This window comes from Ilyonectria robusta, assembly GCF_021365365.1.
Source record: "Ilyonectria robusta strain PMI_751 chromosome Unknown BGZ61scaffold_92, whole genome shotgun sequence".
NCBI classification, from domain to species: domain Eukaryota; kingdom Fungi; phylum Ascomycota; class Sordariomycetes; order Hypocreales; family Nectriaceae; genus Ilyonectria; species Ilyonectria robusta.
The window spans coordinates 2,008-18,075 of NW_025764526.1; the positions used below are offsets into that span (position 1 = coordinate 2,008).

The 16,068-nt window shown below is 45.6% G+C and overlaps 5 protein-coding genes and 1 pseudogene across 6 annotated transcripts; 2 read left to right on the plus strand and 4 right to left on the minus strand.

Moving 5' to 3' along the window:
* Nucleotides 1-1,125: 1,125 nt before the first annotated feature.
* BGZ61DRAFT_501009 (pyridoxal phosphate-dependent transferase) lies at nt 1,126-3,390 on the minus strand (the record flags this gene model as incomplete). Its single annotated transcript, XM_046251644.1, has 3 exons — nt 1,126-1,395; nt 1,459-2,142; nt 3,205-3,390. 3 exons carry the CDS (start codon nt 3,388-3,390, stop codon nt 1,126-1,128), a joined length of 1,140 nt encoding a protein of 379 aa, XP_046093466.1.
* Nucleotides 3,391-3,911: 521 nt separating this feature from the next.
* Nucleotides 3,912-4,607, minus strand: BGZ61DRAFT_487758 (uncharacterized protein; the record flags this gene model as incomplete). Its single annotated transcript, XM_046250017.1, has 2 exons — nt 3,912-4,215; nt 4,249-4,607. The coding sequence occupies 2 exons, from the start codon at nt 4,605-4,607 to the stop codon at nt 3,912-3,914; spliced, it is 663 nt and encodes a 220-aa protein (XP_046093467.1).
* A 1,463-nt stretch (nt 4,608-6,070) lies between these two features.
* On the plus strand, nt 6,071-6,143 carry BGZ61DRAFT_t211 (annotated as a pseudogene). The gene has a single exon. The product of its transcript is annotated as a tRNA-OTHER (tRNA).
* Nucleotides 6,144-7,507: 1,364 nt separating this feature from the next.
* On the minus strand, nt 7,508-8,186 carry BGZ61DRAFT_242284 (uncharacterized protein). Its single transcript, XM_046238357.1, has 2 exons — nt 7,876-8,186; nt 7,508-7,827 (listed from the first exon to the last, which is right to left on the minus strand). Exons 1-2 carry the CDS (start codon nt 8,085-8,087, stop codon nt 7,584-7,586), a joined length of 456 nt encoding a protein of 151 aa, XP_046093468.1. The 5' UTR covers nt 8,088-8,186; the 3' UTR covers nt 7,508-7,583.
* Nucleotides 8,187-8,903: 717 nt separating this feature from the next.
* Nucleotides 8,904-10,909, plus strand: BGZ61DRAFT_577706 (uncharacterized protein; the record flags this gene model as incomplete). The annotated part of the gene is made up of 4 exons (XM_046256257.1): nt 8,904-9,163; nt 9,216-9,739; nt 9,784-9,856; nt 9,918-10,909. Exons 1-4 carry the CDS (start codon nt 9,031-9,033, stop codon nt 10,907-10,909), a joined length of 1,722 nt encoding a protein of 573 aa, XP_046093469.1. The 5' UTR covers nt 8,904-9,030.
* Nucleotides 10,910-12,594: 1,685 nt separating this feature from the next.
* Nucleotides 12,595-13,992, minus strand: BGZ61DRAFT_375548 (uncharacterized protein; the record flags this gene model as incomplete). Its single annotated transcript, XM_046242426.1, has 5 exons — nt 12,595-13,018; nt 13,082-13,535; nt 13,594-13,630; nt 13,699-13,724; nt 13,815-13,992. The coding sequence occupies 5 exons, from the start codon at nt 13,990-13,992 to the stop codon at nt 12,595-12,597; spliced, it is 1,119 nt and encodes a 372-aa protein (XP_046093470.1).
* Between the last annotated feature and the right edge of the window lie 2,076 nt (nt 13,993-16,068).

A 16,068-nucleotide genomic window follows, 5' to 3' on the forward strand; every position in this document is an offset into this window, starting at 1 on the left:
TCTGTTATTAACCTTATAAATCCCATGGTGTTGGAGGTCGGTATCTATATAGAGCAGCTAGTTAGCAATTAATAAGTTTCTCCTTAAATACAAATAACCTACCTTAGTTTTAACTAAATAATTCAGTAATATATTTCTATTAGAGTTTTAACTCTTAAACTAAAAATGTAGCACGCTACTTATATAGTACTTTTCTACCTTATTTCAATTTAATAATTTCCCTCTTTATTTCCTAACTTTAATTTAATAATTTTAAGATATATACAGTAGCTTAGTCATTATAGGTACTATACCCCTATAATATATTTAACCCCCTATACTGAAACTGCTATATTAAACAGAATCTAAATTAGGTAAGAATATATTCAACTAATATAACTAAGTATATAAACTCTATCTATTATTTATTAGGCCTCTAAAGATACTAATAAAGTATTCTAAATAATAATATAACTAGCTATCAATTATTAACTTTTATTTTAATTATTATTAATAAAAGATACGCTACTTTAATTATACTCTAGAAGAACCCCATAACTTATTAACAAACCTACGCAACATACACAAGCTCTACTACCTATATTATCTAGTAGAATTTGCCGTCGCTTACTACCAGCTAACAGCTTCCTACAAGCTAATCGACGTTGTCAGGCGCTTTGTAGTCCTGCTACACAATACTATTATCCCTAAAGAAGGCTATTCCGGCCACTAAGAACTGAAGCTTGCTCTGATACAACTATACAAAACGACGCAAAACCACCTCTTCCTCAACACAGCTAGCTACTTCATCTAAAAGCGCAGCAACGCAATGCATATAGGCGAACATACTTTAATCGTAAATACAATGCCCGCAGTAAAAACCCCGAGGCTGATATAGACTATAGTACTTTCCGCCGTCCAAGGAACTATACCTACATACAAGCCCACCTTCCACTAACCGAGAAACCTAAGGTCGACGGGCACTGCGTCAGAGCCGTATATCTTCTCACCGGTATTCTCAACTATACACCGTACCATATAGACAATGCAGCCGATATTCAACAAGCCATAGAGAATGCCTTAAGAGCTAGCAACTTTTATTTTTACTTCAATTCTTTAACCTCTTTGTTATTCATGCTATATTCTTCATTCGTCCCGTAATGCTACAGAAATAGCCTTCATCCCTCCCTCCAGCTCCTCCCGCATCGGCCATCCATACCCAAGCCGAAAAAAGTTATCCAGCAGCTTGAACCAGTATCCAGGACCAACATAGGTAGCATAATTCTTCAAGAGCCTGTCATAGAATGCCGGCAATCCACCCTTAGGCTCCTTCTTAATCCTAGGGAAGCAGACGACACCACCGGAGGGTTTGACCCAGTCTAGCAGCTCCTCGCCGTCGATCCACGTCTCGACCATCTAGAGACGGACCCTCATCTCGCCGGTCGTATCGGCAAGGATCTGCTCGCGGCGCGAGAGGACCTGCGTAGCGATCCACTCGTTAATGACGCTGCCGCTAATGCTGATCTGCTCCTTCGCCGCTAGGAAGGTCTTTTGAAGGGCCTTGTTAGTACTAATAAGCCAGCCGATACGGACGCCGGGGATGCCAAAGGACTTAGACAGCAAGCTAACACTCAGGACGTGGTCACCTAATGAGGCCGCCACGGGGAGCTTCTCGCCAAAAGCGATATCGCAGTACGTCTCATCTACAAGTAGCAAAACGCCCTTTTGCTTTGTAATAGCAACGAGCCGGTCGAGGGCCTGTCGCAATAGCATAGAGCCGGTAGGGTTGTGTGGACACATTATAGAGACAAGCCAAGTGTTGGGCTTAATAGTAGCCTCAATGTCGTTAATGTTGGGCTGGAAGCCAGACTCAAAAGTAACATCAATATACAAAATGTCACAGCCAACGGCCTTGAGCATCTCGAGGTTAGTTGCGTAGTTGGGGCGGATAACAACGAGGTGGTTGCGCTCCGCGCCATAAGTAGTGCCTAGCTGGAACGTAGTGATAATAAACAGCGCACCAGCCGCGCCCGAGGTAATAAGGACCTCGTCGGTGCTTACTTTGGCATTATCAGCAATTAACTTCCGCAGGTCAGTCTCGCCGCGGTGCTCATTATAGAGGAGGGTGAGGTTTGGGATTTGAAGGTTTAGGGACTCAATAGTCTAGTCGGTAATAGAGCTCTTGGAGAGGTTGTACTTGATCTTATCATAACCATACTCCTCGGGAGACTCAATCTCGATGGGCATACGCTCATACTTCATAATTACAGGAGTAGGAAGGGGGGGGGGGGTAATGATGCAAGCTAAGTGGTAAGGTGCTGATATCACCCCAACAAAACCGAAGATTGACTCAGGTTATATATCTCGTTTCAAGGGAAGCAAAGTTCCTAATATTAGACCCATAATACTCCTGACTTAATTGGCCAAGCTATAGCAAGATCAAAGTTGGGAAAGGCAACTCTAATCGCATAGGCAGTTAACCACAGCAATTAACTCGGAATCGCTTTCCCCAAACAAGAGGAGATCGGCGCCTCGACTTGCCCTCATCGTGGCAGCGCCTCGACTTATCTTCCTAGTATATAGCGCTTCAAGCTGCCCTCCCAAAATATGGCGCTCTGACCTTTGGCATGATGGGCCTCTTCAACGTGGAGAACTCTGGATCTGTTGCTATGCCGCCAATCTTAGTAGCAATAGAATCCTACATAACGTTAGGTAGATATTATGTAACAAGGTAACAAGGAGGTTGATTTAGTCTCCCTGTTCAAATCAAATTAAATCAATAGAATGCAGACTCCCGTCTGAAACGCCAAATCCATGCCATTCCTATCTCGCTACCCTTGCAACGACTAGCAGTTCTTTATAACCCGTAGCACGGTGCCGCCGTTCCTAAAGCCTTGGCACTCGTCTACGAATTCGGACAGCAGCGACTCGAAGAAAGGTTGGTGTCCCGGCTCGGCCATGCACCCTATAATGCATAGAGGCCAGATGAGACCCTGGAGGGATATGGTTCGGGGCCAGCCATGAAGCATATCCACTACTTTTTCAATTACTGTTTTTACTTCTAGGAGCGATGCCCAGGGCCCTGACACTATTGTACTAGATAGGATTAGTGAGGCCAGGGCGAAAATGTGCGAGACCCATGCTGCCTGGGGAGCTTTAGTATTTTCCTGGAAATGCATTGACAGTCAGTGTCAGTGTCTGTGCTCAGCTGGATTGTATGCTTACTTGAATTGCTATCTCGACCTCGTCGATGCCATTCTGCAAACAAGCCTCAATGCTTCGGCTCCTTGTAACCAGTTCTGGTATGCTTAAGGTCCTGTGTTCCTTTATGTCTGCTTTCCACGATTGCAGGTGCGCCAAGTCGCCGATGCAGATTATGACCCAATTGTAGCAACCCATTAGGTCCGCCATGTCGAGCTTTAATGCTTCCAGCCATTGCCGGTATGCGATGCGCGGTACTCGGCCTGTTGACACGCAAGCTAGAATATCAAATTATATGGTCTGGGCTATGAGAAAGTTAAAGTCCGTCCCGCCGCTATTAGAGCCATAATATCTACTAGAGTCGGTACTCTCGGGAGACGTAAGGTTGGTGAGCAAGGCTTCTGGTGAGTGCATACTGAGAACGGTGGTTACGGCATCGAGGTGAGGGAGCCAGTTATATTCTACACCATAAAAGACCTGGGGAAATAGTGAGATGGCACGCGTTGAGATAATCCAAATTTTTTTGCAATTACTTTATTACGTGCCTTGAAATTTATTGATATTAAACTGGAAGCTATAAATTCCGCAAGTCGGGACTTGTCCCCCAAGAGCGTTGTCTCTGTCTCATTACGACGCAAAAATTCACAGAGCTCCCGAAGAGCCTGTAAATAATACTCAAACGCCTCTTAGTTGTGGAGGTAGTTCCGTCGTCGGGAGACCTGAATTGCATTTCAGTGCAAGGCCGAGAGCGCAAGGGCGGCGTAATACAAAGGCCCGCCGTTGATAAGGAACGGGAGAAGCCAGCCTCGATTGCCCAAGTGGGAATTGGGGCGGAAATAAGGATATTGCCAGTAAAATACATAGTCGAGATAGTGCATAACAAGAGATGCTGAATCTGGCCGGAAGCCACATAAGTATGCTGGCTGCTGTGGGCGGCGCAGATGGGTTGGTGCATTCCCATCGTCTCCAATGTGGCTTTGGCCATAATAACCCCCCTCCACAGGGGAAGGCTCTAAACTATAGTTGTGCTCATCACTATAACAGACATCATCTATAAAACGAACATACCGCAGTAGCATAGGAGACAGCAAACCCGTAGCAACTTCAGCTAGCAGTGTCAACAGACTCTCACTCTCAACTAGAGCCTGTGAAGTAGTAGATGATGCTTCAACAAACAGTGTCGAGTCCCTATCCACTTGCCAATCGTGGACCTGAGACTTGTGAATATGAAGATTCCGCAGATTCTGCTTGACGGCCTTCTTGATGCGCGTGAGCTCTTGTCGCTCGGCAGCAGCCCCATCCATCCACAAAGGCTTGGGACCGAAGCCGTAGCACGGGATGCATCGGTCGTTGCACTCCCTGCAGGTCGGGGTTCGGAGATCACACTTGCGGTGCCTAAGCTTGCAGGTCCAACAGCCGGACGTCATGTCAGTTTCTCTCTTGCAAAAGGGTTTCGTTCAGGGGAGGATCGTGTTTGGTGGGAGATGGAGCTGGGAGAGCCATTAACTCGTTTTTCAACAGGGGCCGAATTAGAGCTAGTCCCAGGGCCAGGGCCATTCGCGGGGTGCTGACATGCCCCCACCAAGCTTCGCCACGGCCTGCCGTTCTTGGAGTGTTCCGTTCCCCATGACTTGCAAGTTACGGGTGCGAGATATCAAAGTCTCGGGGCTTAAACATAACCAGATAGACAAATAGAGATAAGACAACCACAACATCTAAAATCAATTAAAATCAATAATCATCCTCTTCTCCAGATGCATCTACATTAATTTTACAAGTATGCGTATTATGCCTGGGTTTTCTGCATCTTCCACATCGCCGTTTTCTTGTCTCTGTCTGCCTCTCCCGACTACTTTGCTGCGTTTCCTGCTGTATCTGATCAGCAATTTCCCTTTAATCTTATAGCTCCTATCCCTCAGCTACTGTCATGCTCCCAGAAAGTTGTAGACGTGTTTTTTTCGCTCTATACCGCCGGCTAAGTGTTTTATTTGCCTCTAGAAGCTTGCTGACTTCTGCCTTTAATAATGCTATCTGGTGTATTATTTCTTGTGCCCTCTTTGTAAATTGATTTATAATAGCTAAAATAGATATTAAAGAGTTTTTCTAATAATAGCTAATTTAAGTTTTAATAAAATTAGTTTATAAAGTAGCTTTAATTAGGTTATTTAAGATTTTTAAAATTTAAAGATTAAATAGCTTAAAATTCTTTTTTATAAATAATAGAATTTATAATTTTATATTTAAATAAAAAAATATACTTTTTAAATTATAAAAAATAAGTTTTATATTTTTAAAAAATTTTTAAATATTTCTTTTTAATATTATTTTTTAAAATATAACTTAAAATATAAAAAAAAAGTTAATTTTAATAATATAAGTAATTTAGATTTTTATTATATTTTTTATTTATTAATTATAAATTTATTTAAGTAACTTAAAATAATTAATATTAAATAACTAAAAAATATAAAATAAATATAATAATATATAAAAAGTAATAATTTTTTTTTATAAAATAATTTAAATTTAATTAAATAATAGCTTTTATATTTATTTAATATAAGAAAATAATAAAAAATATTTTTAAATATTTTTAAATATTTTTAAATATTTATTAAAATATTAATCTTTTTTTAAATTTTATTTATTTATTATTTAGCTATTATTTAAAATTATAATAATTTAATTTTATAATAAAATTCTTTTATTATATTAAATTATAAAATAATATTAACTTATAATAATAATAAATAGTAAAATTATTTATTTTAAAAATTAATATTTTAAATTATAATAATTTATTTTTTTATTTTTTAATTAAGCTATTAATAATTTTTTATATTATTTAATACTTATAATAATTATTTTAATTAAAATAATATTTATTATAACCCTGGGGCTCAGTGGTTAAGAGCTTGGGACCTTTTTTCAAGAGGTTGTTGGTTCGAATCCAGCCCAGGGCACAATCCTTGTAATTGTGCTGTGACTGCTAGCCTCGTCCCCTAGCAGAAAAGTCAGCCTGTACAGGGATTGAACCCGAGGATCCGACTCGCTAACCGGGCCTAAGGTAGCAAGCTAATTGGTCCCTAGCTTGCCTTTAGGAAGTGGACTGGCCAACCCACTATAAGAGGCTAACTACAGCGCATTCCTGCGCTTATAAATAGGTAACCCCCCCTCTACCCAGAGAAAATAGGAAGGTTGGAAGACTAGAAGGTTGAGGTGTTAATGGCGAGGAATAGCTTGAGGTGTTGTTACCAGTTACAGACTCGAAGTTGCATTGTATGCTCTACAGTGACCTTATGGGTACATAGAGTGGTAGAAATAGAAGGAAGGGGTAGGGTTTTCATCCAATGTTTAGGCATACGGTTTTTCCCTATCCGATAAAGTAGTAGGAGTTCTATAGGCCTTGATAAAGGTAAAATAGCGTATACTAAATAAATAAATAAATAAATATTTATTATAAATTTAATCTTATTAAAATTATAAATGTCTAATTTTATAATATTATATTTTATAATTATATTTTATATAAATTAAAACTATTTCTAAATAATATTTAGATTTTTATATTAAGCTCTTTAATAGTTATATTTATATATAAAATATATCTTAAGCTCTAATTATTACTTAATAAAATTTAAAGCCTAATATTTACTAACTAAAGGTATATTATAGTTAATAAGTAATTAATTAGCTATATCTTCTATATTACAAAGCCAGAAAGGAAATAATTATAAATCTAGATTAAGAATATACTTAATAATTATTAATTCCTCTAATTCTATAAGTTTTTGCAAATTAGAGATACTATTACATTGGGAAATTATACTCTTAAGGCGGCGGCTTAGTATTATTTAACTAACCGTATAGATCTTAGCTACGGCCCGTATACTTAGAGTTGGGTCTTTTTAGATAGCTTGGACAGCTGTAATAAGATGCCTTTCTTTACTAGGCAATGCTATGTTTATGTGTTGAGAAATGGTATGTTAAATGTATGTCGATGTGAAAATGTGGTTAGGTGAGTCGCTCGCTTGTCTGAGTCGCTCGCTTATCATGTACGTTAATTGAAGAAGGGAAAAAGCATGCCCTACCATAGAAAGGGCAGTGCTACCACTTTAAGTAGTAACCTATGATAGCTAAGGTCCTACATGCATTAAACTCCAGTGTGCTAGCCAGCAACATCACAATAGGTGTGTTAGACTCTATAAAGGACTTCGAATATGTATAACTATTAAGAGTAAACTGGAAGTGTATGTGGGTACACTAAGAAAGTTCTTTTATAAATATCTATATTTCACTTTTCTTAAAGTAGAAGAATCAGCTCTATATATATCTAAGATTTAGATAAGGATATTAACTATAAGAATGGAACCAGCCAAGGGCGATCGGATATAATGTTTCGTCTATTCTAGCTCGGACGTTTCCACCGGATGGAAATTTCTCACATGTCTAGACATATTATCCTCACGACTATTGCGAAACTTAGCACCACAGTGAGGACAGATCAAGGTCTCTCCAGCGATGCCTAGCGCCTCTGCAAGAGACGGATGTGCAATGCGAACGTGGTCCTTCATATCGTTCTGTTCTGCCTTCTCTTCTGTGCACTCGGGGCATTGCACAGGCTTAAAATGATTACGAGCATGTTTCCTAATCGTGTCAGCGCCCAACATTAAATATTTTGAATGTGCAGCTTACCTAAGTCCGCTCGGGAGGTTATAGAACTTTTTGGGTTCTTGTCTGCAATCTCCATACGTGCAAAAGTATTGTCCATCTTGTGACTGGCCTTGGTAAAGGCTGCTTGGGGGCAATTCCTTTTCTAGGAAGAGTTGACCAGCGCGCAATTGACGAAATGGTTGCCTTATAGCCCCGCCGCTCCCGCTCCAGGTCTCAGAGCTCTCAGCATTCATAACATGGTTATGCCCGTTAAATGACGTGTGATCATGAGTTCTGGCGGCAAAGTTGCCTAGACCAGCTACCTCGGGTTGGAGAGACTAATGCCGCTGACCCTGATCAACGCTCATAGGTCGGCCAGTATCTTCTGAGTAGCTTGATCCCGTCGAGACTTCGAGGTCCCGCAGTGAGACGAATTGCGGGGGCACAAAATCGATGTTCAGCAGTTGTTCATTCATTGTGGTAGAGGTCTCTTCCATTGTGGCACCTCTCCGCGATTCAAACCTCGCTAAAAGGGCAACTATTTGTTGGACTCAATGTTCCTTGGTTTGGACGTGTCAGACAGTACCCTTGAGAGCTTTTGGGGATTCAGACGGTGAGCATACCGGAAACCAAGATGATCCTCCCGTACCCTTGCATCGGAACCAAGCCGATTTTAGCCGCTGGGATCAAGTTGAGATTGCGAGCTGTTAATTTCGTCCCCAGATCCAAAGTGAAGAGAGGAGGTGATGAACCATATTTAAGTTCAGCCCACGGCGGATGCGCTCACACCACTTTCACAATCTCTATTCCTTATCATCATTCTATGTAAGTCCCCGCATTCAATCTGTGTATGGGAATTACAGTTTGCTGGTGATCGAACTGGGTGGAAGAGCATGGAAGAATGAGCGGCGAATCACGTCACGGTATGCATGAGGCCTACTACTATGTCAAAACGGTTAGATGCAGGGTGACGTAGACAAGCAATGTCGATAATCTCTCAGCTGGGGAACATCAGAGACCGCATAAGCCACAGTAATGCACGAGGAGGCCTACCATCCCCATCACGTAATCCGAAGGCCAAATTAATGCTGAGCCCACCACATTACTTGCTTCGCATTGTCTACCATCCAGACCACACATGCTCTTCACTGTCTGCCCCTGACCCGGGCTGGACAGTTTCATCGTTTTCCCCCATGAATGAATTTGGCTGTTAAACCGACCTCGCCTCCGAAGCTCTGGCCACCAGTGACAGCACCCAATCCCAACAGGACAGAGACCGCAGAAAGTCACCTCAAAGGCATTCCAGCCCGAGACACAGCTGCAGAGATGAGCAAGCAGTCCGCTCCCTCTAGCTATTCGATAGACAGGCTAACACCACGAAGCCGACCATGAACCCCCCAAAGTTGTTGCTCTTACACCAGCATTGGCGAAGCAATTCTACCCAACCCTGCTGCTCTTTGTCTGCCTCGCAGCCGTCCATCCATACAGGAGAAGTGCGCAAGACCCCGTTCTTGATCTCACGACCGGCCTCGAGCCGCTTTTTCGCGACTTTGTCTCCAAACTAGCTTTCCTTTGTTGTACTGAGCCTGGCGGTTCCGCGGTCGCAGCTTGCGCGATCCTGCAGCTTCCGGAAGGCGTTCAGTATGTTTTCGGCTTCAATAATCGGACTAGTAGCGAACTGAAGCACAAACGATGCGAAATAACCCGTATTCTGCACATGCTCCATTTTCCCCTGCCAGCAACAGACTCGGAGAAAGCAGCACTTCACCGACAAATTCTTACCGCAGCGCTTGCATTTTCTGAAATTCGTATCAAGGCGTATTTACGATCTCTTGGGACTCAACTTCAGGTCTGTGTGCGGGCTTGTGAGCAAGAAGACACCACTGAAGGTAGTTTGTCCAAACCAGTCGGATCTTCGCATACTAAGATAGAATAGCCCAGGTAATCAAGGAGGCCTTTATGACTATCCTTCAAAGTCTAGAGCCATGCTTTGAACAGAGTCCTGAGACCCTGAAGGAATCGGGTAAGTCGTTGCACTAGGTAGCGATGATTGAAACCCAAGAATTAATACCGAGGCTTTCCAGTGAGCATCCATGCTGTGCTCAATTTGATTGAATCGATAGACCAGCTTTTCAAGTCCAATACTTTCGTTCTTGTGGGACCCCGTTTAGCTCGAGAAGAGAATTTAATGTCAGCGAGACATTGGTCAGACTGCATTCACGTTGCCGGACGCTTGCTCTCTTACAGACGAGCGGTTGACGTGATGCTCTTGGTGGCCAGCACTTGGCCGCAACTCTTCGATAAGTTTCAGATTTGCATGATACCATCAAGCTCGGGTATCTCGAACGCACTCCGAGGCCAACCGTTGACTGCTGAGCGAATCGTGGGGAAAATGACCGGTGACCAAGAGCTCATCGGTCGTTTGAGCGAACAACTCCAGCAACTTTCCGCCCATGACCTTGACGGCGATATCAGGCAGATTTGGTCTCAAGCATCCAAGCCGATTGTGCACGCCGAAGTCCTCGTCCACCACTGGCTAGAAAACACACAAGGAGGAATCCGACCGGAACGCTTCTTCAACCGCTGGAAATTTATTGGATCCAGTAAACCACCCTGCAAGCTTTGTTCTTATTTCTTCGACGAGTACCCGACGGATGTTCAGGTTCGCCCGTCCCACCAGAATGTTTATTTCCCATGGCGAATGCCAGACATATACGAACATCAGGGGCACGATGCCGCGATTACACGAATGAGGGTGATGGGCAGGATCAAGACCCGCATTTGCGCAGACATAGCACGAATATTATCCGAGAGGCTATCAGATGGGCGACCTCACGACTCTAGTACCTACACAGCACTTGCGCCCTGTAGAATGCCAGGCATAGATGGTGGACCCCCGGCTGAAACAGCGACAGGTTTATCCTTGAGTTTATTGAGGATCTTAGACCGGGAAGTTGTGACTGTAGTTCACCAACGGTCAGCTGATGCGACAAATGAAGCACTCGAGGAAGAGGACGAAGTGTTGCTTTTTCAAGGGAGGTCGTCTATAACGGGTCCTAAAAATAACAGACAATAATCAGAAGGAAGAGAATGTTGGATGCAGAGGACATGTTTTGTTTCGAATCGAATGATTGATCAATAGATTTATGTGTTCGATTTAAGAAAAAACCAATTTGGTCGAGATGTCACATTTTTCAACTACTTGCTGTACTATGCGTAATATTTCACGTTGCTCTGACAAGAATATTTGTGCAGTTCCGAGGGGGGGTCGGTGATTCTGACTTTGTCTTTACGTTTCCGGGAACTTTTCGTGGAGAGATATACTGATTGAGTTGGGGCCCATCACAAGTCTTTTGCTAATTACACGCTAAGTACCTCGAGTTCAGCAATGGCCGGTCCCGGCGGCGGTGGTCCTTATGCTTCGGCCTGTTCGCGCGCGAGCCTGTTTGCCGATTCGGCAATTGAAACAGGAGGGTGTTTGAGAGAGAGATCGAGGCCATGTAGGCTCGGGAAATGGGCGTACTGAGCTCGTTCTGTGGCTGCAGCATTGGGGGCCGCATTGAGCGGCGGAGACGGCGTCTGTGCTGCCTGTCTGGATTCAAGTGAGACGCGGATCTCACCTTCAACAACCGCAGGGCTGCCACGGGGGAGGGCTGCACGAGCTCCTCGGGCGAAGTTTGAGCCCCTTGTCTCGGATCGCCGCCGGCATGCGGCATCCTCGAAAGATGAAGGTCAATAGCCGTTTACACAAACGTCGGTATCTCTGTCGACTGCTATTCTGAACGATGAGCTTAAATGGCTTCGGCTGGCAAGACTGAAGTTGCGGGCTCCGGAGCTAACAGAGCAGACTTCGACTTGTATGCCGTGCTGTCTCCTCACACTTGTCGAAGATGATATCGACGGCACTCGCGATGCATGAGATCTTCTGTTCGAGTTCTTTGTAGAATGTGGTGATATCAGTGATATCAGATGCTTCAAATGACTTCCGGGACTTCTCGATGGCCTTGAGGAACGTACGGCGAAGCTGTGGATGATCTTTTCGGAACCCAGCATACCAGGTCTTCGATAAAGGAGTCGCTTTTGGGTCTCTTTGAAGCCGTAGTGTATTTGCTGCCTCTTCAACCTGCTTCTTAGAGGCAGGGAAGCCGGCGCGTTCCATCCACATCACGTATGCGACCAAGGCGTCATCTTCAGCTTCTGACAGCGCACGCGGACGGCCCCGCGGCCGGTTGGTATCGTGAGAGCCGTCTTCGAGCCTCTTTAGCTGCCTGAAGACCTCACTCGTACTGACGTTATAGAGGCGTGCAGCGGCGCGGAGGGAAAGAGGTTTGGTGCCGCTGCGAAGAGAGGTATTTCGCCCGCGGCTAGTGAGTATCGCTTGTGCAGCCTTGTTGCCTTGGATTTGCTTGTGCGTATCAGCAAAAAGCATGATGGTCACTTTTTTGTATTTCTTGACTCAATGGTGTCGATAATATACGTGATTTAGTATGTGGAATGATTGATATTCTGGACAGCTCAAAGTAGCGGGGTGTTCCAACTTTTTCCGGCCTACTAAGTGGCTTGCCCACTTAGTACCTACGGCTAGCTATCCGAGGTCTATTACGCATCCAAGATTGATAAATATTCTAGATCATCACTTTCAAATATATAATTTATCTTATCCTGACTGGGGTTTTATAGGCTTATCAAAGTCCGTGTTAGATCCTTCTGACGTTGCCTGATCGTACTTGATGTTAACCTATATAGGGTTAGCAGATAGATTTAAAACAAAATATCATGGCAGTCTCTTACAGTTGTACTTCGGATGATACCGTTATATGTCATAATCTCCTCCTCACTCCCATTCGGCGAATGTCCTCGGATCTCCGTGTGTGTCTTGCTGTTGTGGAAATCCTTGAGAGGAAAGTTTCCGCTGACATTCGTATGCCGTCTGCCAGTGCCAGTACCGTAGTTGTTGCTTGGTGTATTGTAATCTCGGCCGTTGCTGCTCTTGTTGGAGAACAGACCAGGGAACATTCTGCGGAACAGCGGGCGCAGTGCGGGACCGCAGGAGGCGATGATGGCCAAGTTGACTTCAACGGCGCTCAACGTGCCTCCGAGTGTGTTTCTCGAGTCGTAGTTGGGATCCTTGTTGTAAAACTGCTTGCGGAGCTCGTTGACGCGGAGTATCGCAACAATGGTGACACTGCATTCATTCAAGTTAGTTCAAGTACCACCAAAACACCATGGCTATTCTGGGTATACTTACACTCCGCCCATGAGGAAGACGGCGATCAAGCCGATCTTGGCAGCAAGGCGCATTCGCAGGCCCAAGAAAACCCAGAACGGAATCAGCAGGACAAGAAAGTCAGTGACGATGGTGATGATGGCCGTTGAGATGTAAAACATCGGCCCGTCGATCTGCCGCTCCTTCTCGACTTCGAGATCCCAGTATGCATTGATGGGGATGGTCTGGAAGATGACTGTGAGGAAAATGGCAATTCCGAGCGCAATGTTGAAGGTGTTGAGCGCGTAAACTGCCCATCGGATGCTCCGCTGATGACCTCCAAGGCGCAGTAGGAAAATGAGGATCGACGACTTGATCAAGGCTAGAATCGGGTTGTAGAGGACCTGCATAATCCAGTTCCAGAACAGCACGGGCTCAACATCGTAGGTGTCGGGCAGATCCTTGGTAGGGAAACCAATGTATTCGTACTTGAAGACTGCATGCGAGCAAGGTTAGAGACGCGGGGTCGTGTTGCAGGGCTGAACTTAACTCACACATGTAGTATGGAACAACCAATGCCAACGAGAAGGCCTGGTGGAGGGGATGAGTGTTGATCAGTGCACGTTCTAATAACCAACATGAGGAGAACTTTAACGAACCATGGCGGCTGTGACGAGCCAGTCATCTAGAGGGCGCAGGCCCGGTTAGTCGAAGATGCCATTTGGGATGACCATGTCGGAAGGAGGACTGATCGTCGGGAAAGTCAAGCACGTACCAACTCCAAACTGTTTTGTCAATACTCGCGAGTACACACGGATGCCCCAGACGGTGAACGCCAGGAAGGTCATTAGAAAAATGATGGCGACGGCGCTCTGCTGCAGCGGCGTGGTCGCCAGCTGGCTGACGGGGATGTAGCGAGCTTTGATCTCGGCGTCGACGGCAGAGACGCCCATGACGACAACGCTGAGCGAGTCCTGAGCCTTCATCGTCACAGAAGATTCTACAAAAAGAAGGTGGTTTGAAGGAAGGATCCCGAAAGGGGGCACGCGACGGAGTCGTCGGAGAATAGACACCGGCCCCAACGCCCGGAGAGGAACCTTGGCAGAACACGAACTGCGTCTTGTGCCTTGAAACCTTCCAAACCGGATTTCAAAAGACGTGCACGCTGCCCAGCCAAGCCGGGTGTGGGCAGTGAAAATGCTATATACCCAGCTTGACGCGTGCGTGTCCGTCCGTAGATGAACCACACGACGAACCGACTCCTTGGGATTAGTGTACGTGTGTCATCCTAGCTAGTATCAAAGCACGAACTGCGACTATCAAGAATACCACCATTTCAGACAATTCCTGCTTCCCTCCAAAGCAGGACTCTTTTTCTACAAATCCAACACCAATTCCCAATTAAGCCCAGGTCGTTTATTAGGGGGATTACTAGAACTAGCAGATGGTTCCGAGAGACTAGTCGCAGCCACGAATGTCATCCGGGTCTGGAGTCCGGCATTCGAGCTGTTTTGGCTTATCGAGTCCGGCCCTCAGCCGCAACGAGAAGGCGAACAGACTGGCTCATTGCGCGCTCTGCGCGGGGAAGGACCGGATAGTGGCACACGAGCTAACTGTCACTGACAGTCACTGATGGTCACGGGGATGGGCATTGTTCATCTCCACTATTGAACCCATCGACTCGTGCTGTCTCAGACAATACTCTTCAGCCGCCAGTTCCCCTCCGAGACCCAGATCCGATCCCCCGCACAGCCCGACCATCCTCGACTCCTCTCCTCCCCGCACGATGGCCTGGAGGGTCCGCCAAGCTGAGCGGGCGCGGCTCCTCAGCAGCCGGTAGTCACGCTGCCAGGGCTCTGCGGCGTTTGTTAGGGGAAATTATCAGCAATTCCATCCGACGAGGGGGGGGCTCCCCACAGTGCAGTGGGCGATTCTGGAACGTCAGCGATCCTAAAAAACAATGGCGCCACCAGAGGACTTTTGCCGGACCAACACCTTGCGACTCAAGTGCCCTCTCTCTGCAGGGCACTTGGCGTGCTAAGAGAGACTAGGAAGCCCCTGTTATTACCGCACGGGCCACGGCCCTGGCACCCCGGGCACACGACGGAGCTCCGGCCACGCATAGCGCCAGGACTAAGCCCCAGAACAATCCTTGGGTAGCGTAGGGGCCTGAAGAGCTGCATAAGCGGCGTCAGCGCCGCCAGAAGCCACTTCATAGGCTCGACGCTAGGAGGACCGACTATGCTAATTTGATGAAATTGTTGGATAGCGTACGGATACGGCACATTCGATCCAGGGATCAGTGATGGGTTTAGGGTGACGGATTTCGCTTGTGTCCGGGCAGACTCAGCCAATAAGATCACGTCTGGGACGAACAGTACCCTTGTCAATTTCCAGGAACTAGTACGCATCGGTTTTAAATGGAACGCTATCCCTGTTGAACAGCGCGGTCCCCCTGCTCGTTCTGGCAAGATAAGATAAGGGATAATCCGGATATCGCAATAAATATTAATCCGGATACCGTACGCCCCGCAAAATCGGGAGTCGGATTCTCCCATCTCCTTCCTGTCTCAGGAGCATCACATCCATATAGCGGGATCAGCCGCAATCAAAGATTATCAAGGACAACCCTATCAGAAATAGTCTTAATGCCTTCCGCGCTTCTTTCAATTTGATATGGAAAGCGCGAGCATCTCCTGCACCCAGATGCGCTAGAGCACGGTTACGAAGGTATGAAGGGTGGCTCAGCATTTGTTCCCAGTCATGCTCGTCTAACCATGGTTATAAATCTCTAGAATTTGGCATTTCAAAACCTCTGAATATCTCGCCTGTTTCGTACCAGCGGCAGTGACAGGTCTCTCCCGAGTGATCCGTCAAGACTCAATGCTGCTGTCCTCGCGAAGAGAGCCATTAAGTGACACCACATCGCGACTGAACGGACGAACACCAACATCTCAATCAGCACCTCGCAACCAATCACCAACGCCACCACTTGTTCGCCCGCTGCACACCATCCCCTCGGATACACG

Excerpts from the sequence above, each read along its gene's own strand:
- BGZ61DRAFT_242284 (XM_046238357.1), bottom strand. The coding sequence starts at position 8,087 with ATGAATGCTGAGAGCTCTGAGACCTGGAGCGGGAGCGGCGGGGCTATA. Across the intron at positions 7,828-7,875 it reads AACCTCCCGAGCGGACTTAG|GAAACATGCTCGTAATCATT; the intron begins GTAAGCTGCACA and ends TGACACGATTAG.